This window comes from Chiloscyllium punctatum, chromosome 32 (genome assembly GCF_047496795.1).
Source record: "Chiloscyllium punctatum isolate Juve2018m chromosome 32, sChiPun1.3, whole genome shotgun sequence".
NCBI classification, from domain to species: Eukaryota; Metazoa; Chordata; class Chondrichthyes; order Orectolobiformes; family Hemiscylliidae; genus Chiloscyllium; species Chiloscyllium punctatum.
Genome location: NC_092770.1, coordinates 31,131,439 through 31,159,370, shown reverse-complemented (window position 1 = coordinate 31,159,370; position 27,932 = coordinate 31,131,439). Strand labels below are relative to the sequence as shown.

The 27,932-nt window shown below is 39.8% G+C and overlaps 2 protein-coding genes across 6 annotated transcripts in view; one reads left to right on the top strand and one right to left on the bottom strand.

Moving 5' to 3' along the window:
* Window positions 1-23,290, top strand: part of gnptab (N-acetylglucosamine-1-phosphate transferase subunits alpha and beta) — a 92,897-nt gene extending 69,607 nt beyond the window's left edge. For 4 of the 5 annotated variants that reach the window (XM_072552005.1, XM_072552007.1, XM_072552006.1 and 1 more), the window contains 3 exons: window positions 8,192-8,359; window positions 15,830-15,920; window positions 21,256-23,290. In XM_072552005.1, the coding sequence (XP_072408106.1) occupies window positions 8,192-8,359; window positions 15,830-15,920; window positions 21,256-21,333 (337 nt within the window). In that variant the 3' untranslated portion in view covers window positions 21,334-23,290. Of the gene's footprint in view, window positions 1-7,240; window positions 8,167-8,191; window positions 8,360-15,829; window positions 15,921-21,255 lie in introns of those variants that run through there. The other variant, XM_072552008.1, reaches the window with a different exon arrangement.
* chpt1 (choline phosphotransferase 1) overlaps window positions 17,183-27,932 on the bottom strand; it is a 39,682-nt gene continuing 28,932 nt past the window's right edge. The window contains exon 9 of the mRNA XM_072552010.1: window positions 17,183-17,248. Within this exon, the coding sequence (XP_072408111.1) occupies window positions 17,198-17,248 (51 nt within the window). The 3' untranslated portion in view covers window positions 17,183-17,197. The remainder of the gene's footprint in view (window positions 17,249-27,932) is intronic.

Sequence of the window (27,932 nt, the reverse complement as noted above, 5' to 3'; positions counted from 1 at the left end):
AACCTCAGTTGTTGGTAAAATTCTAGAATCCATCATTAAGGATGAGGTTTCTAAATTCTTAGAAGAGCAGAGTCTGATTAGAACAAGTCAACATGGATTTAGTAAGGGGAGGTCATGCCTGACAAACCTGTTGGTATTCTTTGAAGAGGTGACAAGTAAGTTAGACCAGAGAAACCCAGTGGATGTGATCTATCTGGACTTCCAAAAGGCCTTTGATAAGGTGCCATACGGGAGGCTGCTGAGCAAGGTGAGGGCCCATGGTGTTCGAGGTGAGCTACTGGGATGGATTGAGGATTGGCTGTCTGACAGAAGGCAGAGAGTTGGGATAAAAGGTTCTTTTTCAGAATGGCAACCGGTGACGAGCGATGTCCCGCAGGGTTCAGTGTTGGGGCCACAGCTGTTCACATTATATATTAATGATCTGGATGAAGGGACTGGGGAAATTCTAGCAAAGTTTGCAGATGATACGGATTTGTGAAGGGTAGGTCTTGCCTTACAAGTCTTATTGAATTCTTCGAGGAGGTGACCAAGCATGTGGATGAGGGTGGAGCAGTGGATGTAGTGTACATGGATTTTAGTAAGGCATTTGATAAGGTTCCCCATGGTAGGCTTATGCGGAAAGTCAGGAGGCATGGGATAGAGGGAAATTTGGCCAATTGGATAGAAAACTGGCTAACCGGTAGAAGTCAGAGAGTGGTGGTAGATGGTAAATATTCAGCATGGAGTCCAGTTACAAGTGGAGTTCCGCAGGGATCAGTTCTGGGTCCTCTGCTGTTTGTAATTTTTATTAATGACTTAGAGGAGGGAGTCGAAGGGTGGGTCAGTAAATTTGCAGATGATACAAAGATAGGTGGAGTTGTGGACAGTGAGGAGGGCTGTTGTCGGCTGCAGAGGGACTTAGATAGGATGCAGAGCTGGGCTGAGGAGTGGCAGATGGAGTTCAACCCTGCCAAGTGTGAGGTTGTCCATTTTGGAAGAACAAATAAGAATGCGGAATACAGGGTTAATGGTAGGGTTCTTGGTCAGGTGGAGGAACAGAGGGATCTTGGGGTCTATGTACATAGATCTTTGAAGGTTGCCACTCAGGTGGATAGAGTTTGTAAGAAGGCCTATGGAGTATTATCGTTCATTAGCAGAGGGATTGAATTCAAGAGTCGTGAGGTGATGTTGCAGCTGTACAGGACTTTGGTTAGGCCACATTTGGAGTACTGTGTGCAGTTCTGGTCGCCTCACTTTAGGAAAGATGTGGAAGCTTTGGAGAGGGTGCAGAGAAGATTTACCAGGATGTTGCCTGGAATGGAGAGTAGGTCGTACGAGGATAGGTTGAGAGTTCTCGGCCTTTTCTCGTTGGAACGGCGAAGGATGAGGGGTGACTTGATCGAGGTTTATAAGATGATCAGAGGAATAGATAGAGTAGACAGTCAGAAACTTTTCCCCGGGTACAACAGAGTGTTCCAAGGGGACATAAATTTAAGGTGAAGGGTGGAAGGTATAGGGGAGATGTCAGGGGTGGGTTCTTTACCCAGAGAGTGGTGGGGGCATGGAATGCGCTGCCCGAGGGAGTGGTAGAGTCAGATTCATTGGCGACCTTTAAGCGGCATTTGGATAGGTACATGGATGGGTGCTTAATCTAGGATAGAAGTTCGGCACAACATCGTGGGCCGAAGGGCCTGTTCTGTGCTGTATTGTTCTATGTTCTATGTTCTATGATACGAAGTTAGGTGGACAGGCAGGTACTACTGAGGAAGTGGGGAGGCTGCAGAAGGATCTAGACAGTTTGGGAGAGTGGTCCAGGAAATGGCTGATGGAATTCAACGTGAACAAATGCGAGGTCTTGCACTTTGGCAAAAAGAATAACAGGCTACTTTCTAAACGGTGAGAAAATTCGTAAAGCCAAAGTACAAAGGGATCTGGGAGTGTTAGTCGAGGATTCTCTAAAGGTCAACATGCAGGTTGAGCCTGTGATTAAGAAAGCGAATGCAATGTTGTCACTTATCTCAAGAGGGTTGGAATATAAGAGCACTGTTGTGCTACTGAGACGTTATAAAGCTCTGGTTAGGCTCCATTTGGAGTACTGTGTCCAGTTTTGGTCCCCACACCTCAGGAAGGACATACTGGCAGTGGAACGTGTCCAGCGGAGATTCACATGGATGATCCCTGGAATGGTAGGTCTAACATATGAGGAACGGCTGAGGATCCTGGGATTGTATTCATTGGAGTTTAGAAGATTAAGGGGAGACTTAATAGAGACATACAAGATAATACATGGCTTGGAAAGGGTGGATGCTAGGAAATTGTTTCCGTTAGGTGAGGAGACTAGGACCCATGGACCCAGCCTTAGAATTAGAGGGGGTAAATTCAGAACAGAAATGCGGAGACATTTCTTCAGCCAGAGAGTGGTGGGCCTGTGGAATTCATTGCCGCAGAGTGCAGTGGAGGCCGGGAGGCTAAATGTCTTCAAGGCAGAGATTGATAGATTCTTGTTGTCCCGGGGAATTAAGGGCTACGGGGAGAATGCGGGTAAGTGGAGTTGAAGTGCCCATCCGCCATGACTGAATGGCGGAGTGGACTCGATGGGCCGAATGGCCTTACTTCCACTCCTATGTCTTATGGTCTTATGGCACTGTAATGGAGCCATCAGATGGGAAAAGAAGGGACTGATCAAAGCACATTTGGGGCAGTACATTTAAGGAGGACCTTTGAGAGTTGGATATCACTTGGCCTGGAGTGGAACTAAATCTTAAGTTCAACGCGGATAAAACATTTGAACATTTGAGGTGGAAGCTCCTGCATTCTTTTACATTGTGATACCAAATGTGAAAATGTCTGCACTAAATTGGACTGTCAACCATTAGGACCCACTAAAACTGCAGTGAATTGGCACAATGGGTTTTTTTTAACTGCCCAAACAATTTGTGTGATGACTCATTTACTAGTTGTAAGCTAATTATAAAGTCTGATTCCCAAGATCAGTATTTGTCATGATTAATGATTCATTTCTTTCTATTCACTTAAATCAGTGTACAATTTTTCAGGAGTTTAATAGAATTATATGCAATTTCAGAATTTTGACAGTAGTCTGCAATGCATCTAATGCAAGAAATGAAGCTATTGAATTTATCTCAGTCTCTGTATTACAGGCATGATTAGGAGCAGAAGCCATGGGGAATGGTTGCTTTATTGATTTCACATTTTAAGAGCTGCTTATTCTTAACCTTGAATTTACCGATATGTATCCAATGTTCCAGATCTTCATTTAGAGAAGCATTAAGGACATTTAACATTAATTTATTTCATATTTTTGTATTTCGTGTACTGAGGAGAAAACCTAGCTTTCAGACTTGAGAGCTTGGTACTGAAGAGTCTGGAAGCCTGTGTATTTACATGTGTTAGCAAGTTTTGAGAAGATTTGTAGCTCAGGTTGAGGTTCTGGATGTAGGTTTGCTCGCTGAGCTCGAAAGTTCATTTTCAGAGGTTTTGTCACCATACTGGGTAAAATCTTCAGTGAGCCTCTGAATGAAGTACTGCTGGTGCAGCCCGCTGTCTTTTTGTATGTTTGAGTTTCTTTTGGTTGGTGATGTCATTTCCTGTTCTTTTTCTCAGGGGGTGGTAAATGGGATCCAAGTCAATGTATTTGTTGATAGAGTTCCGGTTGGAATGCTTCTAGGAATTCTCGTGTGTGTGTCTCTGTTGGCTTGTCCTAGGATAGATGTGTTGTCCCAGTTAAAGTAGTGTCTTTCTTCATCAGTATGTAAAGATACTAGTGAGAGTGGGTCATGTCTTTTTGTGGCTAGTTGATGTTCATGTATCCTGGTAGCTAGATTTCTGCCTGTTTCTCCAATGTATGTTTGTTACAGTTCTTGCAAGGTACTTTGTAAATGACATTAGTTTTGCTTGTTGTCTGTATAGGGTCTTTCAAGTTCATTAGCTGCTGTTTTAATGGGTTTATGGACTACCATGATGCCAAGAGGTCTGAGTAGTCTGGCAGTCATTTCAGAGATGTCTTTGATGTAGGGGAGAGTGACTAGGGTTTCTGGATGTGTTTTGTCTGCTTGTTTGAGTTTGTTGCTGAGAGAAATTGGTGGACTGTGTTCATTGGGTATCCATTCTTTTTGAATACACAGTTTCGGTGATTTTCCTCTGCTCTGTGCAGTTCCTCTGTGCTGCAGTGTGTGGTGGCTTGTTGAAATAATGTTCTAATGCAGCTTCATTTGTGGGCGTTGGGAAGATTGGTTCTGTAGTTCAATATTTGGTCCGTATGTGTCGTTTTCCTGTCGACACAGATTTGAAGTTCCCCATCGGCTGTTTGCTCGACTGTGACATCTAGGAATGGCAGTTTGTTGTTGTTTTCCTCCTCTTTAGTGAATTTTATGTCAGTAAGGATATTATTGATGGTCTTGAACATTTCCTCTAAAGTGTTTCATTTTAGTGATGGCGAAGGTGTCATCCACTTAGCGGACCCAGAGTTTGAGTTGGATATTTGGCAGAGCTGTTTGTTCAAGTCTCTGCATTACTGCCTCTGCTAAGAACCCTGACATCGAAGATCCCATTGGTGTTCCATTGGCTTGTCTGTAGGTTTTGTTGTTGAAGGTGAAGTGGATGGTAAGGCATAGGTCCTTTACATGTCATTGACAAAATACCTTGCAAGAACAGTAACAAACACTACATTGGACAAACAGGCAGAAATCTAGCCACCAGGATACATGAACATCAACTATCTACAAAAGGACATGACCCACTCTCACTAGTACCCTTACATACCGGATGAGGAAGACCACCACTTCGACTGGGACAACACATCCATCCTAGGACAAGCCAAACAGAGACACACATGAGAATTCCTAGAAGCATAGAATTCCAAACGGAACTCTATCAACAAACATATTGACTTGGATCCCATTTACCACCCCCGAGAAAAAGAACAGGAAATGACATCACCATAGGAAATGGTGTCACCACAGGAAATGATATCACCAACCCCAGGAAACTCAAGCATATAAATAGAAAGTGGGCTGCACCAGCAGTGCTTCATTTGGAGCTCACTGAAGATTGTGGGTGGCACGGTGGCACAGTGGTTAGCACTGCTGCCTCACAGCGCCAGAGATCCGGGTTCTATTCCTGCCTCAGGCGACTAACTGTGTGGAGTTTGCACGTTCTCCCCGTGTCTGCGTGGGTTTCCTCCGGGTGCTCCGGTTTCCTCCCACAGTCCAAAGATGTGCAGGTCAGGTGAATTGGCCATGCTAAATTGCCCGTAGTGTTAGGTAAGGGGTAAAGGTAGGGGTATGGGTGGGTTGCGCTTCGGCGGGGCGGTGTGGACTTGTTGGGCCGAAGGGCCTTGTTTCCACACTGTAAGTAATCTAATCTAATCTAATCTAATCTAATCTATGTTACCTAGTATGGTGATGAAACGCCTAAAAATGAACCTTACAGTTCAGCGAGTAAACGTACATCCATTTACATGCATTTTTATGTGGTTCTCCATTCTGAAGTGAAGAGCTGGGGGTGGATAGTTCAGAACATTTAACAAAAAGATAGAAAACAAACTACTGTGCATGGGTCCAGTGCCCAACAGAGAACAATCTAGAAGGTCAGTCAGTGCATGTGTCTGTTGGAGAGTGGAAGCTGAAGTGTTAAGCTTTCTAGCAAGAAATCCAGAAGCGGAGTTTAGGGAACTTGTGCATTTACTCTGAAGTTCAAGGTTTTTTTTGTAATTATCCTGTTCAGATATGTTATAATGCACATTTGTACCAGGTTGTGATACTTCCCTGTGCCTCAAGACTATGCCAGCTAATGTAGTTGGCAATTGTTTGGTTTTCGCTCGGAGAGATTAGATTAGATTCCCTATGGTATGGAAACAGGCCCTTCGGCCCAACAAATCCACACCAACCCGCTGATGAGTAACCCACCCGATCCATATTTATCCCTGACTAATGCACCTAACACTATGGGCAATTTAGCATGGCCAATTCACCTGACCTGCACATCTTTGGATTGTGGGAGGAAACCCATGCAGACGCAAGGAGAATTGCAAACTCCATGCAGTCAATCACCTAAGATTGGGATCGAACCCGGGTCCCTGGCGCTGTGAGGCAGCAGTGCTAACCACTGAGCCACCGTGCCACCTAGATACCAGATGGGGGGAAGAAAGTATCTCATGAATGCACAGAAATTTTCTGAAAATAAATCGCTTACAACATACAAGCCTGAGTGAACATTTTTGGCATACAACTTGTGGTTTGAGTGTTTGTAATGGTGTTGTTGGGATAAAAGGAATAATGTGAATTTGAAGTGAAGTCTTTCAACCTTTTTGTTCAATGTGATATAATTCATGGTTTCTCCTTTGTCTAGTAATGTGCTTTGTAGTCTTGTAGCGTCATGTGAATGTATCTGACCTCCATGCTTCTAAAGAGAATCATTTAGGATCTGATAATTTAGGTTTCATTCTGGGATCTAACTTCCCAGTATTAGCAACAGCTGGGATAATAACAGTGGTTGTACCTCGTGCTGTGATTTTTCTTTTAAGTCATGTCCTAAGAACAAATTAAGACCATGAAACGTAGGAACAGAAATAGACCATTCAGCCCATCGAGTCTGCTCTGCCATTCAGTCACATCATGCTGATCTGACTATCCTCAACTCCACTTTCCAGTCTTTTTCCTAATAACCCCTGATTCCCTTACTGACTAAAAACCTTAAATATACTTAACGACCAAGTTGTGACAGCTCTCTCCAGTAAAGAATTCCACAGATTCACTATCCTCTGAGAGAAGAAATTCCTCCGCATCTCTGTCTGAAATGTCCGATTTGAGATTATGCTTTCTGGTCCTAGACTCTCCCATCAGGGGAAACCAACCTTTCTACATGTACTCTGTCAAATCCCCTAGGGTTCTTCATGTTTTAATAAAGTCACCTGTCATTTTCTTAAAATTCCATTGAGTACAGGTCCAACCTACTCAACCTCTCCTCGTAAGAAAATCCCTCTGTACCTGGTATCAGCCAAATGACTATTCAGTGAAGGTGATGAAAATCAAATTAGTCCTGATTAGTTTTCTTGTTGGATCTTTGTAAAATTGCCATTGTTATTGGCTCAGTACAGCTGCTCGATGTAGGAAACTTAGGCTAGTTTTATGGCCCCTGTCCAATGGGTTTGAAGATGTTGCGACTTGTAAAATTGTATGTGACCTTCCCACTGCCTAGCTGCTTATTTGAAATATGTTTTGTTTTCCTTATTACCTTGCAGTGAACACCAACATTCCATTTGCCTTCAAAGTCACTTGCTGTACCTACACATTAATTTTACATGATTGATGTACTAGGAATCCAGATCCCTCTCCATTTAAATAGGATACAGCTTCACTATTCTGCCTGCCAAGATAAGCCGGTTCATAATTATTTATGTAATATTCTTTCTGCCAAGTTTTTGTTTGCTCACTTAACGATATCCTTTTGCAAACTCCCTACCTTCTCTTTACAATCCATTATCACAATTTTAGCTACCATCTATTTCCTGCCAGTCAGCTCCTAGTTAAAGATTTTAGGTAGTTGAGGACGTAGTATTGAATGTAGTTAGTGGCAATCCATTTGACATTTTAGTGTCAATGGTGAAGCATAGGCATACACTGACCTTTAAGAAAACAATGCTGAAACTCTGTTACAAGAGCCTTAATTTTCATATTATACAATCGATTGTATAAGTAACTGCTGCTGAACAATTGATCCAGTCCTTAAAAAAAATTGTTGTTAATTGTTTCCATTGTAACTAAGCACCAGATTTTATAAACGTTTTAAAAATTGCCCATAACATTTTCAACTTCAATCTTAACCCTCAGTGTCTATATCAATCTTTGTCTTACTGTCTAATATTTTAAAAGTGATTTGTTATTAGTTTTTTTTCCCCTTCATTAGACATTAGGGTGAATTCTTTAATGTGATTAGCTCCTTGGGTGTCTTGATGATATTACTGCAACTCAAGACTGGAAATCTCAGTTAAGCAACTCTGCTCAGTTATGAGGCTTAAGAGTTAAGGATCTCAATATTAGATTTCTCAGCACTGTTTTATTAAAAGTCAGCGCATACCTCTGCTTTGTTACTGACTGCATCCATTGAACTTTTCTGATAGATTAATAATATATTTGAAATAATGAATTCAGTAGCACCATTGTTCTAAATATGTTTCTCTGTATTCCTGAAGGAAGTTTATTTGTTTAAATGACAACATTGACCACAATCATAAGGATGGCGCTACAGTGAAGGCTGTTCTTCGAGATTTCTATGAGTCATTATTCCCTGTGCCATCCCAGTTTGAACTACCAAGGGAGTACCGTAACAGATTTCTCCATATGCATGAGCTTCGGGAATGGTAAGTGAAGCTTTAAGCCCTTCTTTAAAGGATGTGCTATGTCTAGGAAGTGGCTTATTATTGAAGGTACTTCCCTATTGTATAAGAAATTAATATCTGTTTAAACTTCCACATGTTTATATAAAAGCATCAATTTTATTTCTTGGATGAAGCCCATATTTAGTCTCGCCTCCCAGTCGAGTGATAATGACAAGTAATATTCTCATCCACCACAAACAGCTTCTGTGCTTAATGATACATGAGCATAGTCTAAAAACTATTGTCTGATAGACTCCATAAAAGTGGAGTGTGTTGACAGCTTAACCGTCTGTAGTAACATAAAATCTGGGTTTATACATGGATTTATAATGGGAGTGAATATTGCCTAATAAGTGTTCTTCCTTAAGCCACCTTTGTTGATACTGATTAGTAAGAAATTGTATGGAATGTGATTTTAAAAAACACCAAAATTAACCTGTTTTATTTCTCTGCAATTCTTAATTTAAAACTTTATTCTTATAAATGGTGGCTGTTTGAATTTTGATACTACCCAGTTAATTTTCAAAGCTAAGAGCTAAATTTGGAAATTATCTTGAATCTTAATACATTTGGGATTTCCTTTGGGAAAATAAACTGGTGTGTTGCCCCAAATGATTGACTGAAACAGTAAAATAAATGTACCCATTTTTCAATCAATCAGTACTTTGACCAAAGTCTTTAAGCTCTGTATGGTGGATTAATTCATACTGTTGACCTTATTATGATCCTGCGCAGACTGCCATATTTCTGTCATGATCCCTTAGTGGACAGTCACTTTGATATTTAAAGCAGATAACTTGAGAAATCCGGGGCTCTTAGGAGGATGACAAAGCCATAAGATTCCACAGTTTTGAGCAAATAACAATAAAATTCACTAAACAACATTGGAACAGTAATACAATCTATAATGCATGTACAACTTATTTCTAACACACAATTAACATGGTAATTGTGAGCAATAGCCTGATTCCCCAAAGTGTATATCAAATAACAAATATGATCAAAACAGATCCCATAGATTTCTCAGCAAATTCATTAATGAACAGTAGGTCATCAGTCTCATTATACTTTTCAAAGGATTACAGTTCTTCACTTCTGCTGATTGAACCCTAAAAATCTTTCCCATATTCCACTTTGATATAGACGCTGTCTCAACAACTACTCCCATTCAAGTTGATCACCCTATTGCTGTGTCAGTGATTCCCCTGGACTCCTGAGCTACGTTAGAGTAATTATTCGGAAGCATAATTCCAGTTCTTTACTGATAGCTAGCTCAATCAACCAGTCCACAAAATGCTTCTGGTGAACTTTACAACCCCATTCTGTTGGATAAGGAACAGCAAGAAGCAGAAAATTTTGGTAATTATCTATAGGCCCCAAACAGTAGTGGGGATATAAGGGAAATCTGAGATGTGTGCAATAAAGATACAACTGTTACAACTGTAACTGTAACTTTAATTTACACATACATTGGACAAATCAAACTAACAATTGTGAACAAGGATTTCCTGAAGTTTGCACATGATGGTTTTTTTTAAAGACCTAAACATTAAGGAACCACCCAGAGGGAGGCAATTCTAGACTGGATACTGTGCACTGAGAAAGGATTAAGTCTTGTTGTGCATGTCCCATGGGGACGTGTGATTGTAACATAGGAAAATTCTTCATTAAGATTGGGGGGTGGTGCACCAATGCAAATCTAGTGTCCTGAATCTAAATAAAGGGAACTATGAAGCACAAATAGGCAAGGATGGATTGGGGAATCTTTCTAAAACGTTTGACGATAGATAGGCAACGGTTATTATTTAAACAACATGTGCATGAATTACAACAAATATTGATTCCTGTTTGGCGCAAAAGTAAAAGAAAGAAGGTGGCTTAACCAAGACTTGCAAAATAAGTTAGGGATAGTATCAAATTCAAAGAAGAGATGCATAAAATTGCCAAAAAAAGCAGCAAGCCTGAGGTTTGAAAACATTTTATAATTCACAAGAGGATAGAAAGTTTGATCAAGAGAGGGGAAAATAGAGTATAGGTAAAATTGCAGAAAATCCAGAAACTGACCATAAATTATTTTATAAATATAGCAAAGATAAATGTAGGTCCCCTAAAGTCAAAAGCTGGGAAAATTACAATGGGGAACAAAACAATAGCAGAAGAATTGAACACGCTGTTTGGTTCTGACTTCACTAAATAGGGCACAAATAACTTCCCAGAAATGTTAGACAACCAAAGGTCTAGAGCGAGGGTAGGATTGAAGGAAATTGCACTGGGAGATATTAATGGGGTTAAAGTCTGACATATCACCTGGGGCTGATTAATTTATATCCAAGATTCCTGAGGGAAGTGGTCCTGGAAATATTGGATATTTTAGTAATTGTCTTCCTAAATTCTGTAGACTCCGGGCAACTGCTACACATTGGAAGGTGGTAAATGTAACCTCACTTTTTAAAAAGCAAGACAGAGAATAAACATAGTTACAGACAAGTTAACCTACCATCAGTAGTGGGGGAAAATACTAGAGACTATTATAAAAGACATGATATCAGAACATTTGGAAAAATTAACAGTGTTGGACAAAGCCGGCAAGAGTTTATGAAAAGCAAATTATGTTTTAAAAATAGAGTCTTTTTGAGGATGTAATTAATAGAAAAGATAGGGGAGAATTGGATGTGGTGTACTGGATTTTCGGAAAGCATTTGATAAGATCGCAGATACGATGTTAGTGGGTAAAGAGGCAAGTTAAGGGCATGGATCAAGCATTGGTTGTCGACAGGAAGCAGAGGGGTAATAAATGGGTCTTTCTCCCAGTGGCAGGTGGTGATGAATGGGGTTACCTCAAGGATCAGTGCTTGGGCCCCAGCTATTCATTTGGGTGATAGAACCGAATGCAATGTTTTCAAATTTGCTAAGACACAAAATTGAGTGGGATTAAGAGTTGAAGAGGATACAAGAGGCTTCTATGTGATTTAGATATATTGAGTAAGTGGACAAACACATGGCAGATGTGGCTAAATGTAAAATTATACACTTCAGTGTGAAAAACAAAAAGGTAGAGTATTATTTAAGTGGTGATATATTGGTAAGTGTAGCATACTAAGGGATCTGGGTATACTTGTGCAGTAGTCAAGTGAAAGTAGACAGCCAGGTGCAGGAAGCAATTGGTAAATGGTATGTTAGCTTTTATTACAAGAAGATTTGAGCTCAAAAATTGGGATGATTAATTGTTATACTTGGCCTTGGTGAAACCACACCTGGAGTATTGCTGGCAGTTCTGTTCTTCCTAAGGATAAGGTAGATAGTAACCAAGGTTCATGAGGGAAAGCAAGGCTGTCCTATGAAGAGAGATTTGTTTGTCTGTGCCTGAATTTGCTCAAGTTTGGAAGAATGAGAGGGAATCAGATTGGAACATATAACATTCTGGCAATGCTTGACAAACAAAATGCAGGGAAGTTGTTTTCCCTGGCTGGGAAATCTAGAACTGGGGGTAGTCTCAGGAAATGGGACTGACCATATAGGATAAAGATTTAAAAAATTTCACTCAGAGGATAGTGAACTTATGGAATTCTTTACCATAAGGCTTTGGAGGCCAAGGCATTGAATGCATTCAAGAAAGTGAGAGAGCAATTTTTAGATTTTAAAGGCATCAAGGAGTATGGGGAGAAAGCAGGGATATGGCATTGCAATAGAGGATCAGCCATGACCTTACTGGATGGCAGAACAGGCTCAAAGGGTTGAATGGCCTACCCCTGCTTTTACCTACTATGTTTTTGTCAGCTGCTGTGAAGTATTAATACACTCAGACTATTTATGAACTCCTCAGAGCTTCCCCCAACTAAACCGTGATCTTCCAACTTCCTGAGCTCCCAGAATGCTTTTGGAGTCCTTGCCTTCTGAATTTAGGCAAGATAGAACCATCTTGCTTCTTCATTGTGTTCCCAGTGCAGAATCAGTGTAGAGCAGTGACCTTCCCAGCAGCACAGCTAACTGCAGTAGTCCTAACATGGAGTCTACATCTCTTTTTGTCTCTTCCACCTGCTCAGTACCTGTAATCTTTGAAATCCTCTTCAGTGACCCCCAAACTATTGAGTGGCTATTGAAAACCTTATAAGCCTCTCCCATGTTGTCAGACAAATTAATTAATGCCACCTAGTAACTTTCATAGCTATCTTTTCCATAAATGTTACCAGGTTGCTGATTTGCTCTGAGGAAATGATTGATGCAAGTTGATGATTTTTATCCCGTCCTAGGCAAGAATGTTTGGCACATGATATCTTCTCCAGTCCTCTGTAAAAGGAGTGCTCTTTGTTCTACTCCCATGTTGTTTTTCCATTTTTAAAACTTTTCGTTTCTCAAAAGTATTTATATATTTTAAAAATCTTTTAAGGATTTGGTTTCCTTCATTGCTTCTGATAGGCCATTCCATGAGATAGTATTTCCCCTGTATTGTTTCACAAAAGAAATCATAACTCCCCATTTAACAGTAGAAATTGTTCACTGTCTATCCTTGTAGGTTAGATTTGCCAGCTTATTTATACTTATCATTTATCAGCCTTTAATTACAACCAGCCAAATAGCTGCTGTTTATATACAAGTCTTGAATGATGTAGTGTTGAGGTTCATTAAGCAGTATTCCTAATTCTAAACTATCTTCAGCTTTAGTAATGACACAGTGATATTGGTGTCAAAATATGCTACCTTTTTTATAAGGCAGTTTCTTGATTAAAATTGTTGTCAATTCAACTAAATATAACCATGGTCCCACATAGAATTAACGTATTGGTTGTGTTGAGTCCTTACTGATTCTCTGTAGAGCAACCCAGTCAGCCTCATTGCCCTGTTCTATTACTATGTCCATGCAAATTGATTTCCTTGCAGTACCTGTCCTAGTTCCTTCTGAAATTTACTAGTTTCCATTTCTTTCAACCTTGTAAGTAGTGAGTTCATATCATTACGTCAGAAATCTCTGCAAAACGTGACTTGGTAATATTGTCGATTCTGATCTATCTCATTCCTAATTAAGTGGTCCCAATCTTAACTGGAGAAGGGGTTCCCTCTACAGATGGTTATTCAGAAGAAAATGTAGCACCTGCTTTCCAAAGATTAAAGCAAGGTTATCCTACCTGAATGGATTCCTTACCTTCCTGCCTAGCTCAGAATCCCATTCAGTTGGCAACTAATCCTATTTTTAAAAAAGAAGCCAACTTTCAATTTTTCTTGTTCATAGATTGTAAGTGCCACTGGTTGGCCCATTTATTGCTCATCTGTATTTAGCCCAGCAGAAGTAGTGGTGAGCCACTGCAGTTCGTAGTGTCGGCACATCGCCAGCGCTGCAAGGAAGGGAGTTCTAGGGCTGGCATCCAACGATGCTAAAGGAGTGGCAATATAGTTCCAAGTGAGAATGGTGTATGGCTTGGAGAGAAACTTGCAGTTCCCATGAATCTGATGCCCTTTTTGTTGTAGGTTGTAGAAGTTGCTGACTTGGGAGGTACAGTGAGTCTTGTAGATGGCACACACTGCTGTGTCTGTGTCTTGGAGATGAGGTGGGTGAATGTTGAAAATATACCCTTCAGTGGCAATTTACTTCTAAGTCCTAATGAACATGTTTTTACTGAGAATTTTGTGTGAGGGACCTGGACAGATCCAAGTAAACATTTGTAGAAAGGGACGATATCATTTTTTTTTTCAAGGAATCAAGCGAGTTGAACTGAATTGTTGGTAAACATTTATTTGAGATGAAGGTTGTTGTGCATTGTGAAAATTGAAATTGCCCTCTGGCAAAGGGAGAAGTCTGATCCTGGGCAAGTAGAATTTATAAATTATATGTTTTATAATTCAAACCACTTGATAATAAATTGAACTTTGCTAATGTTTAAGCTTGTTTACATTTGAATACAGATTTTCTTTGTTTAATGTAGTCTATATACTCTTGAAACAATTACACACAATTATTCTCGCAGACTTACTGACTTACAAATAGCTTAGTATCTCCATTGTTTGTAATTGATTGCCTTACATTTGAGAACAGCTATTAGTCCCAGCCAGATGTTTGAACTATTTTGATCTTTGGGAAATGTCCTTGATTTGCACTTATTACCTTGTCTACATCCCAAGCATTGACCAGCTAAGCTCTCGACACCACAACACTCTACTTCCTATGCAAATCTTTCCCTCATCTCATGTTCATCCAGAATTCCTGAGTTACCTACCTGACTTAGTATAAGCTTTCTGCTAATAAATGACCTCAAGCCCTATAGATGTGTGGTGCTGATGGAACTTGGAACTTTTAAAAAAGGTAATTCTTGAACTGTGTGTAATGGATGAGACACTGGCATTTCACCAGTAGAACCTTGGCTCAGATGAGGCCCAGAAAATGACACACAAATATCTCTCGCTGCTGGTAAGACCTTAGGAAATAGGAACAAGAATTGGCTGCTGTGCAATTCATTAGGATCATGGATGATCCAATATTCCTCACATCCACTTTCCTGCATTTTGCCCTTAACATCTGATTCCCTGACTGATCAAGAATCTAACTATCTCAGCTTTAAATATGCAGGGCTCTGACCCCACAGTTCTCTGTGGCAATGAGTTCCAAAGACTCATCTGAATCTTAAGTTGGTATCCCTTTGTTCTGAGACCATGCCCTGGTGCCTTAGCCTTTCCCATCCGGGGAAATATTGTCTCAGCATTTATTCTGTCAAGCCCCTTAAGAATCCTATTATCTCAATTGACAAGGAAGTGTGGATCTTCACTGGGGAGAGAAACCGAGTTCAGTTTTGAATCCTGTATGATGACACTTCAGAGGGTCATTGTTTTCTTTACAGCAGTATGAACTATTTGTTATGTAAGAGAAGCAAAAGGCTTATGAACTTAAAGCAAAGTTCTCTTGTTGCATTCTAGAGAGCAAAATGTTTCTCATGCAAAGTTTTAAGCTGAAGTAATTGAAACTAGTTCATTCCAAGAGACTTGTGGCTTTGTCATCAATTCTGTTTTTAAAGATTAAAAAGGCACTTGCTTAAAATTATCAAAGTTACTCAACTTCAGCTAATTTGAGGACATGTTTTACTTGTTTGATGGTCAGATATCCAGACTTTTATGTTCCTTGTTTGTAAATCAGTTGTCCCCTCCACACTTTCCCATGGGTGTGTACAGTCAACAGTGAGGAAGATCAATCTGTTATAAGTGGTTCTATAAAACTTTCTGTTAGCAGTTGGGAAATAAGTGACCCCTCAAAGACATCTTTTTTTTTATTTCTCTGTCCTCTTTCTGTGTACCTATACGAACACTATTCATTTCCTCCCTACTGTAGTGTTGTTGTGGCATATTCTGAATTTCACTTGTGATCTAGCCTGCGTTCCCAGCTGACACGGTACAGTTTCATGTCTGCTAACACTATTACAATTTACTGCCAATGGTTCCAACTGAATTGTAACTTCTTTTTTATTACAGGAGGGCTTACAGAGATAAGTTGAAGTTTTGGACACACTGTGTGCTGGTGACACTAATTATCTTCACAGTTTCTTCTTTCTTTGCTGAACAGGTTTGTTAATCTTGAATTTTTAGTCTTTTATTAAAACTGATCTTCATGAAATACCTTCAGTGTAGCTAGCAGGATTATTTCCACTGGAGCAGAGCAGTCAATATTTTTAAGATGATTAAGCAGTTTGATGGTGTTAAGAGTCAGTAAGGAGTATATAAGACTACAGTAAGTGTACTAGCATTGAGATTATTTGAACAAAGATTTGGCATGGACATTTGCTAAATGGCTGCCTGCTATGCTGTAATCTGTGGTTCTAGATTTCAAATTATTTTTCATTTTTCCTTCATGGATGTTAAAAGTAGAATCACTGCTCAGCGATTTTTAAAAAAATGTCCCTGGGTTGGCGCTCATTAAGATATTTGAAATTTTGTCATTTTTATATAGCTGTTTGCTCAACAGACATGCTTTCTGTTCTGTCTCCAAGAATTGTTTCAGGACATGCTTTTAGTCTCATCTTGCAGCTGAAGTAACTTTGTTTGATGCACTTCTACTTAAATCTAATCAGTCTGTATGACTGGGGCTACAGGATAAACCTAAAAAAAGACAAATACTGTGTTTTTTTTTCCTAATTCATGGGATCTTTGTGTTGTTAGCTGGGCCAGCATTTATTGTACATCCTTAAGTTCCCTTGAGAAGGTAGTGTGAGCCATATTCTTCAACTGCTGCATTCCATTTGCTGTTGGTAAAACCACAATGCCATTAGGGAGGGCATTCCAGGGTGTTGACTGAGTGACACTGAATGAATAGCAATATATTTACAAGTCAAATGGTGAGTGGCTTGGAGGGGAACTTGGAAGGATTGGTGGTGTTCCTGTCCATCTGCTGCACTTGTCCTTCATGGAAGATGCTGTCTTAAGGAGCTTTGGTGCTTAATTGTAGATGGTATGCACTTCTGCATACCATCTGTGACTTGATGGTGGAGAGAGTGAATGTTGTTGTGCCAGTAAAGCGGGCTGTTTTCTCCTGGATGTTGAGGTTTTGGAGTGTTGTTGGAGCTGCACCCATCCAGGCAAGTGGGGTATATTCCGTTACACTCCTGACTTGTGTCTTGTGGATGGTGATCAAGTTTTGGGGAGTCAGGAGGTGAATTACTTGCTTCAGAGTTCCTAGTATTTGAACTGTGTTTATGTGGCAAGTCCAGTTGAGTTTCCCCAAGGATGTTGTTATGGAGGATTCAGTGTTGGTAAGTTCAGGAGCACAAATTCAGTGTTGTTGCCTGAATGTAGTCAGGGTCCAGAGCCTCTGTGATATCTATTACCTTCAGCCATTTCTTGATATTACATGGAGTGAATCAAATTGGCGGAAGACTGGCTCCTTGATACGGGGACCTGCGGAGGAGACAGAGATAGATAACATTGATATTTCTGGCAGAATATTGTTGCAAATGCTTTAGGCTTCAATGAGAGAAATTCAATTGGCAAAAAAAAAAGACTCTGTCTTTGAAGTGGCTGAGAGCGTCTTTTTACTCTTTGTTTTTTGAAGAGATGGCAGTGGAAATTTGATATAAGTTTTCAAAATCATAAGGGGTCTGGTCAGAGTGGATGGAAGACAAGCAGATTGGGAACCAGAGAGCAGGTATTTAAAGCGTTTAGCAAAAAAAGCAAATGGAAGATGAGGAGAAACTTTTTCACACAGTGAGCAGTTAGGGTCTGTTTGGAAGTTTGGGGCAGGCAGTTTCAATTGAGGCATTACAAAGGGCATTAACTGATTATTTAAGTAGAAGCATTGAGCATGGTTACAGGAAAAAGGGCAGGAGATTGGCAATAAGCCAAAAGGCTCAGGGAGGGATGGTGCAGACAATAATAACAAATAGGAAGACAATTGCTGCTACATCTCTACCCTGTCATCATCTCAGTGAAAGAGGACGCTGATTGATAACATGGTCAAGTGTTTCTTCCTCGACAATAACCTGCTCCATTTGGGTTCTGCCAGGGCCACTTAACTCCTGCCCCATTACAGCCTTGATCCAAACATAGGCAGAAGTGCTCAACTTGGGGTAGGAGTTCAGCATTATTGCCCTTGACGTTAAGGCATTATTTGACCGAGGATGGCATTGAGGAACCCTAGCAAAACTGGAGTCGGTATGAATTACTGGGAGGGGGCTCTCCACTGATTAAAGTTGTACCTAACACAAAAGAAGATGCTTGCGGTTGTTAGAGCTCAGTCATCTCAGTTCCAAGATATCACTACAGGAAAGTATCCTACACACAGTTGTCTTCAGCTGCTTCATCAATGACCTTCCCTCTGTCATAATTGCACAATGTTCAACACGATTCATGATTCCTAGGATGATGAAGCAGTCAATGTCCATGTGCAGCAAGTCTTGTGCAATATCCAGGTTTTGGGCTGACAGATGGTAAGTAAGGTGTGTGTCATGCATGTGTCAGGAAATGACCATCTCCAGCAAAAGAGAATTAAACCATTGCCACTTGACATTAATGGCATTACTGTTGTTGAATCCCCAACCATCAATATCTTGGATGGTTACCATTCACCAGGAACTGACCTGGACTAGGCATACAAATACTGTGACTACAAATACAGATCAGGGCCTTTGAATGTTGTGGTGAGTAACTCTCTTCAAGACTCCACAATGTCTGGCCAAGTCAAGAGTGTAATGGAATACTCCCCACTTGCCTGAGTAAGTGAAATCCAACAACTTTCAAGAAGCTTGATACCATCAAGACAAAGGAGCCTGCTTGATTGCCAATCCATCCATTATCTTCAACAACCACTCCCTCCATCAGCAACATACAGTAGCCACAGTGTGTACCATCTACAACATGCATTGCAGCAATTTACCAAGGCTCCTTGGATTGCACTTCTCAAATCAGCAACCTCTCCGGCCTAGAATGTCAGGGGCAGCAGATGCAAAGGCTCGCCATCACCTGCAAGTTCCTCTCCAATCCACATGTCATTCTGACTCCTTACTATTTCACTGTCTCTTCACCGTTGCTGGGTCAAGATCTTGGAACTCCCTCCTTAACAGTACTGTGGGTGTATGCAGCTGGCCATCTAGCCAGCAACATTCACATCATGTAAACAAATTTTTTAAAAAGTTCCTGAAATTGGATTTATTGTGGGTAGTCTGGTTATTGTCAGTTTTAAATTTTCAACCTTGGGCAAACTACCCTGATGGAAAAATATGTCTCTCTCCATGTTTTTTCCTATTCAGCCGTCAGATCCAGGCCCAGCGGTCTCTTCTGGGTATACCTTGCCCTTGCAAAATGTTTTACATGGTGGAAATTGGAAATAAAAACAAAATGCCAGAAATGTTCAGCAGATGAAAGATCATTAATCAATTACCATTGTGTTCCTGCCCAGATGCTGAATACTTGCAGTAATTTTGTTTTTTTAAGCCCTTGTAATTGTGTAACATTTTTGTCTTTCCCATCCTGTGAAGTTATTTTAGTGTATATTCAGTAAAAGGTTTGAAGGCCAGACACCCATCCTGGTTGACATATTGAGTGAATTCAATTCCCTATGAACTCTTGATTCTCTTAGCCCCTCCTCATTGTTCCTGGCTCAGATGTTTAAACCTCTGGAATTCCTCTTCACTCTGTGCTGTCCCCAGTGCTTCCCTCCTACCTGTCTCCTCCCATTCACCTCATGTCTTTAATCCACTTTGTACAATTGCCTTTCAGCCTCTTGCCTTGCTTGTGCAGGAAATGCTTTGTGTATGAACTATTGCTGGAGGTGGTTAGTTTTTGTTGATAATTCTGGCTTGGAATTTCCTATCTAGGAATCAGTTAACAATTGGCTTACTGATTTTATTGTAGAGAAACGTGTGGCAATGCTATTTATCTTGTTTTGCTGCTTAGAAAATGTGACTGTTTAGAAATTTAACAAATTCTTTCACTTGTGCTGTACATTTTGGTTTCTTCTTTGAAAGAGAAATGAGAGTAGTTGTAGCTCAGTACTAGCACACAGGTATTTCATGCAGGTCATCTTTGTTTCCAACTCCTCGACCTGCTCCCAATGCAGCTGGTGGAGGTTTTAAAATCATGTTTTTTAATAATGTGCATTTTATATGCAGATAATGTATTAACCTGTAATACCCTTGTAGCAAATCACATGGGCCCAGTCGAAGGCTTGTGCTAGACTTGGTTGGTTGAAAAATGGCAACGCTAAGGTTATTAGTATCCTTGGCTTGTAGCTTAGTAATGGAAACATGGGTTTAATCTTTAGGAAACCTAAGGGACAAGTGGGCACTTGTGGCATTAAGTTAACATTCTGCAGTCTATGGTTTACTTTAAGCTTAAAAGTTTTACTCTGCTTGGGAATTCAAACTTGGTTTCCACATTTAATTCTTTGTAAACCAGTGATTTCGGACATGTAATTGATCTTAACCACAGTGATGTTTGGTGAATTGCATGTCCAGAGTTTAAACTTCAGTTATAGCTATGTTTCACCAGCTAGACTTTTACCAATGGTCCTGGTCTGTAATTGTCTTGTAATCTGGAACCTGATGGCACTTTAACCAGGATCATTGGAGTACCAGAAGCTGAAGAGAGAGCTCCAAACTCTGAGGGCATTAGGATCAGTTTTATGACAAGGCACTTATTCGAAAAAAAAAAGACATTATGGAGAGAGTTGCTAGTGTGGTTGGGGAGATTAGTAGAGCAATGGGACTGACCATAAAGAAGTAGAAAAGAAGAATAAGGTGCATAAAGGAAGAGTATTGCAAAATAGGAAGGAAGTGAAGCCATGTTAGATAGAAGCGACATGAGGAATGCAAAAACAGATTACAGTGCACATACATAAAGTGACTGAGCTATAAGCACAAATACTAGTGTGGGATACCTGCAATGGGAGTAACAGAAATGTGGCTTAAAGAGGGTAAGAACTCCAAGGATCTGAAGAATTGAGGAACAATTTAGATAAAGAAGGACAATAATGTGGCAATACTAAGGAGGGAAAGCTGTGTAGGATCAGGAAGAGGCTATCTTTTGCAGGGCAAAGAAATTAAGCATTCAATGGACTTTAAAAGTGAACAAGACAAAGGAAGTCACTGCTCAGAGGGGAGCTGAATGCAGGCACACAGATTTCAAAATGAAATTGAATAGACAATTGAAGGAAATACACTTGATTCCCACAGCATTACAAGTTTGGTGGTGGGATGGCTGGATTGTTCTGTAGGGAGCTGGCATGAACTTGATGGGTCAAATAAATTCTTACGCTAGCTCCTATCATGCCATTAAAATTAGATACTTTATGCATAACTAGTTGTGCTGTGCAAACTAAATGTAAATTAGTATTATACCATGTCCAAAAGATCCACTTTCATGCAATGAGGTTGTTTATTGTGATCTGTCATCAATTGCTTTCGTTTCAGTTGATTGCACTAAAGCGAAAAGTTTTTCCAAGGAGACGGGTGTACATGAATGTTGCTCCAGATCGAAGCAGTGTGTAGAAAATGAGAACACAGATGTCCCTCAGATCCTAATATAGAATTCAGACAGCTGGCCAGCAACAATGAAAAACATTCTGGGGGCGATTATTCACCGAATGAAAACAAATCCGAACAATTGAATGAAGGAAATCAACAAGAATCTGTGAATGTACCAAAGGGGAAGAATTCTTCACTAATCACCATGTTATTAACCTGAAATGTACAGCTCCAGAAAATGAAGATCTTTGCAGAACAGAGGTGGTGAGATCTCCGTTGTTGGTTGTCGGCTGTCTGGGCTTAGCAGTATTTAGACCCTTGACATTTTAACCGGAACCAAAAGTTATTGGAAGCAAGCGGATAAGTCAAAAGAACATGTCACCAGGAAACAACGGTCAAACCTGAGCTTGCAAAGGAAATTGGTGGACCTACTTTCTAAATCAGTTATTCAAGTGCCATTCCATGCCAAGTGAACTGACATTCTTCATGGAATAATATTGTGGATGGTGGGTTGGGCTACTGCACTATAAAAGAACACAAATACCTTTTCTCCATGTGTTAAGTTGTGAAAGAAACATATTGTGGCATTTCTTTGCAGTGACCACAAAGGTTACAAAGAGCAAAGATGGAAACATGCGTTAATGATGCTGGCTTGGTATTTGCAGTGTACACTCCAGTAAGTGTGGGGAAACAATATATTTTATCACACTCCTGCAGATGTACAAGACATGTTGTGTTATCGGTCCTTTATGATATTAGAATTCTATCCAACTGAATTGTCGACACTGCACTGTGCCCTTTGAATGCAGCACACATGCTGACCTGCTATAACAGCGTTTTTGTTGCTGTCCCTCCAATTTTTACATAAAATGTCACTAAATGTATTTTAACAGTCACCAGGTAGTACTTATTGAGTATAAAAGAAGAATCTAATCTTCCCATTAGCTACTCATTTGCCACACCTCACAGAAATTCCCAAGTGCCTGTCTTAGTATTAGATATTTATTTATTTTAGAGAAGGTGGTTTCAACTTTTATAAATTGGCTAAAAATAAATTTATTCATTTTTGTTTAAGTTCATCCATTTTTCAAGGGGAAATGTTTTATCCCTTAAGTAGCAGAGACCAATCCAATTGAAATGTAAGAAAATGCACAATTCTTAAACTTTTGGTCTTGGATTTAAAATCAGGTTTTGACAACAAGAAATTTTAAAAAACATATTTGATTAGAATCATCAGGAGCACATACCAGTCTTTGATCTCTAAGTCAACAGACGACACTTAACCAGGATAACTTTTCTCTCCTTTTATCATTTTGCTTGGTAGAATGTCATTTTTTTCTACATAAATTCTTGAAATTGACACAAATCCTTAAATAGCTGTTTTAAAGCAGTAAAAGATACCCAGAATATCTCTCCAACATGACCCTTTAGTCATTTGTTATTTTTAGTAATGATGCCTTCATTGGTTTGAAAATGTGGAGAAGGTCTTACTGCCATTTGTGGCAATTCATCAGATTAACCCATTTGACATCCTTTGAACCAATCATAACCCACTCAGCCTTGTCATCAATCTGATCAGAGCAGACGAGCTGCAATCACACAGCTTTGACAGAATGTAGTGCAGCTGTTTGTAAATCTAGTCTTTTCCTTTTTGTGAAGGTCATGCTGTATGAGTTCTTTTTAAAAGAACTGTTGCACATTTTAAAGGTAGAAATGTCACTCTGTAAATAGGGAATTTGTGAAAAAAGCTTACTGAATTTTGCAGAATTAAGTTTAGATTCAAAGTATCACTGAACAAATGTGATGTCTTGAGTATTTGAATGATGAAATCTTCGGTTGTGTAAAAATGTATGCTACACTTGCAAAATTAGAAGGAATCTGTCTTGTGCCTGCACAAAAAACTGAAATGCACTCTTCGGACAAAAGTGGAATATTACAGATTCTGGAAATCTGAAATAAATACAAAATGTTGGAAATGTTACTTTGTGTTTGATCGGTTTTATAGCCACATTTTCTTCACTGCTGTATCTGGCTCTGACTTCAATGTTTATTCATTCCCAGGTCTGGGCATTTTTGACAGAGCCAGCATGTACTGCTCACCTAATTTCATTCCCAATATAGTAGTGACCTACCTTAAGCTATTACAGATGTGTGGTGGAGAGACTCCCAATGGCAGGGAGAGTGTTCCAGGATTTATACTCAGTGATGATAGTGGGATGATCGATTTCTAGTTTGGGACAGGATGTGACATGGAGAGAATGTTTTTTTTAAATCAGTTATGAGATGCAGGCATCACTCACGGGGCCAGCCCTTATTGCTAGTCTGAATTCACTCTTGAGAAGAGGTGACAAGCTGCCTTCACAAAAGGCACTTGCAAGTGTTGAGATTCTTATGCATCCTTGAATATGACCAAAGTTGTGTGTTTGGAAGATGCTGTCGTAGCAGCATTGGTGAGTTACTGTAGTGCATCTTGCAGATACTTTACTACACTGCTGCAACTGAGCGTCAGTGTTGGAGGGAGCCGATTTTTAACATGCTTCAGTGTTCTACCCCCCACACACCGTGTTTGGGGCCATTTGGACCTTAAAGTTTACATGACTTAATTCGTTAATGTATTTTACCATCCAACATCAAAACGTTAAACACCAGATTATTTGTCTTGTTTATAAATCTGAGGATCGCAATTAAGTAGTATTGAGTACAGGTAATCATAAATCTAATTTAAAATATAAAGTTACACTTATACAGTTTAAATGATCTTGACTTTAACCTTATGACTGAGATGATAGGAGTGCACTGTCTCTTTTTCTTTCCCTAGTTCCACTACTCCACAGGTCACATCATTTTAATTATTATATCCTGTTCCCAAAATGGCCAATTGTTTGTTTTCTTTATATTAGATATTCTTAAAAATTCATCAACAAGGATTTTTAAATAAACAAAGTTTGTTAAATGAAGATTCAAAACTGGTTAGCACATTTAGTTTGCAAAATGAAAATAAAATTGTTTCCCCCACTAAATAATCCAAAGCCCCACATGCACAGACTGGGTGAAGGGGATGAAATAACAATTCTGTTGGCAGAAGTTCACTTTGAAAGAAAGAAAACCTTCCAGAAAATCCGTCTTGAAAACAAAGGATTAGGTTTGAGATGTTCAGATAGCTGTCAGTCTGACATCTCGCCATGTGAGTGTAATTGTCACCAAACAGGGTGACAATTCTCTGGGGTCTTGGCAGACACAGCTTGCTCAGGACACGCTATCAAAACATCTTCCAGTTGTCCTTCATGAGGCCGGTCAGGTTTCACTGGATTCATTACAAAAGTGCTTCAGGAACAGGAAATACAAGCTGAGTCAGTTTCAGCAAGCTTTCCTAACTAAAAACCAACTAGCTCCATGCCCGAAAACTGCTGAACAGAAGTCCAGATATAAAAACAGATATTTTCGCTGAATGAGATTAAAAATAAAGACCAACAGTTACCGGGAACCAAAAGTAAACTTTAAAACTGTTCCAATGTCTTTCTAATGACTTTTTAAATCCCAGGTATCTCCACAATCTTTCAACACAATTCGCAAAATATTACTAAATATGAAATCATTTTAACTCTTAGTAACTTAGTTCCCAAGTGTTATGATTTGATGCAGGATTGATGCTCCCCCTGGCAAGGGGGTCCAGACCAGTGGCTGAGTTTCCATATATGTGGCAGGCTACTTTAGACTGAAACAAGGAACGATTTCTTCACTCAGAGCGTGAAGAACCTGGGTAATTCTGTAAGTGGCAGAAGGCTGTAGAGCTATATCACTTTAAACATTTAAGAAAAAAGTAGATTTTTGGAAGTGAAAGGTAGTTAAAGGGTATGGGGAAATAAGAGTATAGCATTAAGTTAGAGAATCAGACATTATTGTGTTGAATAGTGGAGCACTTTGATGGGCTGAATTGCGTACTATTTTCTATTATGTTGAATCAACAGCACAAAAACAGGCCATTTGATCTAAACTGGTCCATACTGGTAGCACCTTCACTTCTCATCATCTCATCTATCAGCATATCATTGTTATAGGACCTCCACTTCTGCTGTGGCTGTTCTGTACAGTTTGCAGTGCTGTACAATTGTACACTAAAGTTGTTCTAAACTTGTAAACAACACTGGAATATGTATGAGCCATAAACATTGATATTGTAAATATTGACCTCTGCTTCACAAAGGGCCTTATATGCTGGTTGAATGTGCTAAACATGTATATTTGATGATTTGACAGTCTACAGTTGTTTGATCTTTGCTATGTTTTTTAATGTTTGAATCCCTTCTTTCATCAGCTTGTTTTTGCTTTTACCATTTACTCCCACAAACAAGAAATGCCTTTGTGTGCACTTTGGATGAGGCCAGACCTAAAGCAAATGGGTTTTAGTCTTTTACAGGACAGCAGGCAGTATTTAAAGCAAGGTTATTCACACAGTGAATGGTAACATTTGAAACTGTACCTTTTCAATATATTATTTTACTAATAAGCCTTCTTTGTTATAATTAAACTTCAAACTTCCTCTATGCAAGCAGAGTTAATGTTTATTCACATCAGTTTACAGTCCTTTTCAGTCGGCTGTAGACATAACTGCATCCAACTTCTCCAGTTTTTTTTATGTCCAGCTGATTCAGTTCAAATTAATTCCCAGCATACTCCAGGCTTTGCAGTCTGCAAGATTGCACCATCCAACAACCAGGTAAATTCCTATGGTCAGAACATGCGGATAGAAGGCATGTCTAGATTAGCACTCAGGGATTTAATAGCCACACGTTAGGAATATTTTTGAAGTATTCAAATGACCATAAAGTGCTTTGGAACATATGAAGGCATGAAAAGTGCTCTGGAAATGTAAGTTATGACTTTCTGTTATTTTAAGCAGTAATTGTGAGAATGGAGTTGGCCAGATGATCACTCCGTCAAGGACATGGCAGATCTACCTAAAGTCAGTTCCATTTACAGCACAGAAGGAAGAGGCCTTTGTGTATATCAACTCTTTACTGGCTCTCTGTACAACAAAGTCCCATTACACTGTTCTGTCCCAGAGTCCTTTGTGCTCATACAATTTTTTGTTTAAAAATTATTGATATTCTTTGCTTCCACCACTCTCATGGAGATTGACTATCAGGTCATTACTACTCATTGCATGATGAGTTTTTCCCACCAGTGATTCCTATAAGTTTGCAAAATCTCGCAGCCTCAGTCTTGAACATGCTTGATAACATTTTCATGAACATTTTGAAGATTCAGAACGTTCTACCGGATGAGACTTCTCCTAAAAAGTCCCTTATCCTGAACCTCTGAACCCCTTGTAGGATGGTGAGGGCATGTTAGCTGTGTGCAATTGCCCCCAAAAAAAAGTTGCCAAAGGTTGACTGTGTCCCATAAGCCACACTTGAGAGCTGGTAGAATCAGAGGGTTAACATGCAATACTCCAAAAGTGGCCAAACCACTGTCCTGTACAGTCACAACAGGACCTCTCAAATTCTACACTCAGTGCTCTGACCAATAAAGGAATGCATTCCATGCACCTTCTTTACTATCCTAGCGACCTGCGAGTCTACTTTCAAGGACCTATGAACCTGCACATCAAGGTCTCTTCGTTCGGCAACACTCCCCAGGACCTAGCCATTAAGTATATAAGTCATGCTCTGATTTGTCTTTCCAAAATGCAGCACCTCACATTTATCTAAATTAAACTCCATTTGCTGCTCCTTGGCCCATTGGCCCATCTGATCAAAATCCCATTGTCCTCTGAGGTAACTTCACTGTCCACTACACCTCCAATTTTTGAAGAGATCACTTGATCCAACTTATCCAGATATCCTAAATTAATCTAGTCCTATGGCCCATATTCTTCTGAACCCTTCCTATTCATGTACCCATCCAGATGCCTTTTAAATGTTGTAATTATATTTATGTTGGCCACATCCTCTGACAGTTCGTTCCATACATGCTCCACACTCTGTGTGAATAGTTGCCCCTTGGGTCCCTTTTAAATCTTTCTCCTCGCCACCATAAATCTATGCCCTCTAGTTTTAGACTCCCCTACCCTGGGGAAACACCTTGACTATTCACCCAATCCATGACCCTCATGTCTTGGAGGGTTGGAAGGATGCTGATGAAATAAGGAGAAATTGGCAGGTAATCAACGTGTAGCTTTGAGGAGAGTGACAGAAGAATCGTAAGATGAAATCCTGAACTCCCAACATACTATAAGATAGTACACCACACGGAATGCAGCAACTGAAGCAGATGGCTCACAACTAACACTGCAAGAGATAGGCAGTAAATACTAATTGATTCCCATTAATAAATAGACCATTCTTAAACACTGAGTTCCTACAATCCAGAACGTGCTGCCTGGTAAGATCTTGGAAGCAGATCAAATTGTAACTTGTAACTTCTGAAAGAGATTTGGATAAATACTTCAAAAGGCAAAAGTTATTAGGGCTCTGGGGGAAAACGCAGGAGGTGCTGGAAATAATTGAATAGCTCTGTTGGAACACTCATGATGGACCAAAATGTGAGATTTGATTTTGTGGGCATTATGTTTCCTCGTTAGAGCTCCATGAACAAATGTCTGAAACAGTGGAAGAAGGGAA